Raw genomic sequence first — 3,094 nt, forward strand, 5'->3', positions numbered from 1 at the left:
AAAAAAAAAAAAAAAAAAAAAAAACCCAAAACAAAAAAAAAAAGAGGAGACAGATACAGACAACCAGCACAGCCCCCCCCGCGGTCGGTGCTTTTGCGGGGCCGGGGGCACAGGACAAGACCTAGGACATCAGCTACTGTGTGACTTAGTGAAGTAACTCAAGCAGGGGACGAGGCAGAGGCCAGTCTCCCTTCGTAGCCCCTCTGCCTCCTCCTCCGGGCGGGAGCTGCTTCCTCAGCTATCCACCCCTCCGACTCCCTGCGAGCCCTCTCCCGCTCCGGCCCGGCTCGCTCGGCCTTGGGATAGTCCTGCACACTGCTGGGGGAGAGCACAGGCATCTCAGCGAGCGTCTCCCCTGCCCCCCTGCCTTCCCCTCTCCCACGCCCCAGGCTCCTTCCCAAGCTGGGAAAAGCCCGACACAACCCACGAGACTTCCCCCCCCAAATCATCCATGCGAGAGGCCGGCTTGGACGTGCATCAGATCCAGGGGAGCTCCCAAGCCCCCAGCTCTGCCCCTCGCACGCTCACTTGTTGTGGGTCTCCTCGGCGGACGCCTCCGACTCTCCCGCTCCCGGCCCTTGGCTTTTGTCCTTCTCCTCTGCGCCCTCCGCTTTTTGGGACAGGGATTCACCATTCACAGGACCCGACAAGTCTAAAGGGAAGAGAGAGGCTCAGACACTCGGGTCCCCACAGCAGACCTCGTCCACCCTGACCCACGAGGGGCTGGGCAAGCCGAGGACCCAGAGCCAACAGGTTGTCCCCATCCAGGCAAGGGACACCCAGCTGAGACCGAGGGGACCCCAAGGTCTGGCCTGACCCCAATAGCTACGAGAAGGGCCCCAAAGACTCCATCCCCCAAGCCCAGAGGCAGGCGTCAGAGCGTCATCAGCTCCTCCGGGAAGGCTCTTGCAGCATCACCAGGACGTCCCCAGGCAGGGACCCAGCCACGATGGTGGAAGATCCCAGTCACCAGCTGCCTGCGCAAGAGCCTGAGCCAGCGTCCAAGGGCGTCTCCGCATTCCTCCGTCTCCCCGGTGCCTTGGACCAGCGCTCAAGCTGGCAGCGAGGAGCCATCCTGGCCCAAAAATCAGCCCAGAGGCACCCAAAGCCAGGGCGTGGGCGTCGAGGTTTGCCCTCTGCTCTCACTGCCGCGAGCGTTCGCTACTCAGTCCTTTCCCACTCTTGGCACTCCAGCGAACAAGGGACTGGAGGTGCCGCGCGTGGCTGCCGATTCCCTCCACCACCGAGGCCAAGAGCCACCCCTGTTCACGTCCCCAGTCCCCAGCGGGACGTGCTGTGTCCCTGTTTGTGTCCCCAGCGGGACATGCTGTGCCCTGAGAAGGGCCCTGGGATCACTATGTGCCCGGGCAGAGCAAGGAACTGCCCCGAGACGTGCAGGGAGCGTTACCAGCATTCGTCTCCTCTTCTCCCTTCTCATTCCGTGTCTCCCCTCCTGACAGCTTCTCCTGGCTCTTCTCCGCCTCCCCCTTGTCCTTCTCAGGCCCGGCTTTGTTGGCTTTCTGGATGGCCTCCATCTTTGGTCCTAGGACGCGCGACTTCAACCGGGTGTAGACTTCGGCAGCTTTCTCCATCACGTCCTTGTTTGCTTTATAGCGACGGATCTGCACCAGAAAGAGGGAGGAGGGACGCCCTCAGAGCTGGGGCGACCCAAGCACGCTCCTCGCTCCCCTCCAGGCAGGGACTCAGCCCTCTGCCCTACCTTTTTCAGCGTAGCCACCACGTCGGTGTGCTTCTGGAGGATGTGAGAGGTGACCTGGAGCGTGCCCAGCTCCTCTAGCGCATTCAGACACCGCTTGATGTCCTGCAAGGATGGCACCGAGATCAGAAGCTGCCTGGAAGTCTCCCTGTGGGCACCCGGGGCAGCGCTGCGTGGAGCACAAAGCTGCCTGGAAGTCTCCCTGCGGGCACCCGGGGCAGCGCTGCGTGGAGCACGGTCCCCTAATGCCACCCAGCATCCAGAAAGGGAAGAGGGGGCTCAGGCAGGCTGAGGACCCCCAGGTATTGCAGCTGGGCAAGGCTCACGCGGTGGCCGAGGAGACGAGGAGCAGGGACATCCCAGGCCAGACCAACCTCTCGGGCACTCACCGGGTTATCCACCTTCAGGGCAAACTTGACCTCGCTGTGAAGTTTCTGAAGTTTCTCTTCGACCGTGGGCTCTGGAGCAGCAAGAGAGAGAGGTCGAGGCATCAGGCCACCGGAGGAGAGCACAGCACTGCCCGGAGCCGGGGACCTCTCCCCCAGCCGGCAAGGGTTTGGTTTCCTCCTGCATCTCCAAGGTCAAACACAGCCCCAGGGGCCCCTCTGAAGAGGATGGGTTGGGATGAGCCAAAATCAGGAGGGGATGTATGGAGGGCAGCTCGCTGTCTCTGCCCACCCTGTAAATACTTTCCAACACGATGTCAGGACCACAGCAGTGCTGGGAAGGGCCCTGTGGATCCCTCCCCTTCCCAGGGGATCCCTTTCCTGGATCCCTTCTCTCCCTCTCCTCCCCTCTGTGACGGCAAGCAAGGGCTCTCTCACCCTTTTTCTTCTCCATCCTCCTTTCAGGGATCAGGTCAGATTTCTTCCGGCCTCGTTCTACTTTCAAAGGTCTGCGGGAGGAAAAGGGAAGAGGCAAGATCATTCAGGTGAAACCCCCTGCTCGCCGCTGGGCTAACAAGAAGGGGGACGGCACACACCGGCGCATCCCCCCCGGGCCTGCCCGAGGGCGCGAGCCAGGCAGCAGAGCCCTGCCACGCTCCACCACCGCTTTCACGCGCATCTCCCAGCTCGCAGGCAGACGGGAGCCCCGGGACAGCAGCTCCCCCATGCCCCAGCTTCCCGGGATTGCAGAAAGGCAGAGCCCCAAAGCGATACCCCGAGGATCTTCCCCTGCGAGATGGAAAACACCAGGGAAGCTCAGCCTGGTGCCCCCCAACACCTCCCCCAGCCCCTTCAGCTCCAGGAGACAGGAGGGGAGGAAACAGCCCGGCCCCTTCCACGGGCGCTGCTGGCCCAGGGGCAGCTCCACGGGGAGCCCCATCCCCACCCCGGGGTGCCCCATCCCCACCCCGGGGCGCCAGCCGGGGCGGGC

At 63.1% G+C, this 3,094-nt stretch overlaps 1 protein-coding gene across 1 annotated transcript in view; it reads right to left on the minus strand.

The window, feature by feature from the left end:
• Positions 1-21: 21 nt before the first annotated feature.
• The window catches only part of LOC103902957 (hepatoma-derived growth factor-related protein 2), a 12,985-nt gene continuing 9,912 nt past the window's right edge, over positions 22-3,094 (minus strand). The window contains exons 11-16 of the mRNA XM_009284076.2: positions 2,542-2,612; positions 2,107-2,177; positions 1,721-1,822; positions 1,409-1,622; positions 529-652; positions 22-318 (exon numbers count right to left, since the gene is read on the minus strand). Coding sequence (XP_009282351.1) covers positions 159-318; positions 529-652; positions 1,409-1,622; positions 1,721-1,822; positions 2,107-2,177; positions 2,542-2,612 — 742 coding nt within the window. The 3' untranslated portion in view covers positions 22-158. The remainder of the gene's footprint in view (positions 319-528; positions 653-1,408; positions 1,623-1,720; positions 1,823-2,106; positions 2,178-2,541; positions 2,613-3,094) is intronic.

This window comes from Aptenodytes forsteri, unplaced genomic scaffold, assembly GCF_000699145.1.
Source record: "Aptenodytes forsteri isolate BGI_AS27 unplaced genomic scaffold, ASM69914v1 Scaffold471, whole genome shotgun sequence".
Classification (NCBI taxonomy): domain Eukaryota; kingdom Metazoa; phylum Chordata; class Aves; order Sphenisciformes; family Spheniscidae; genus Aptenodytes; species Aptenodytes forsteri.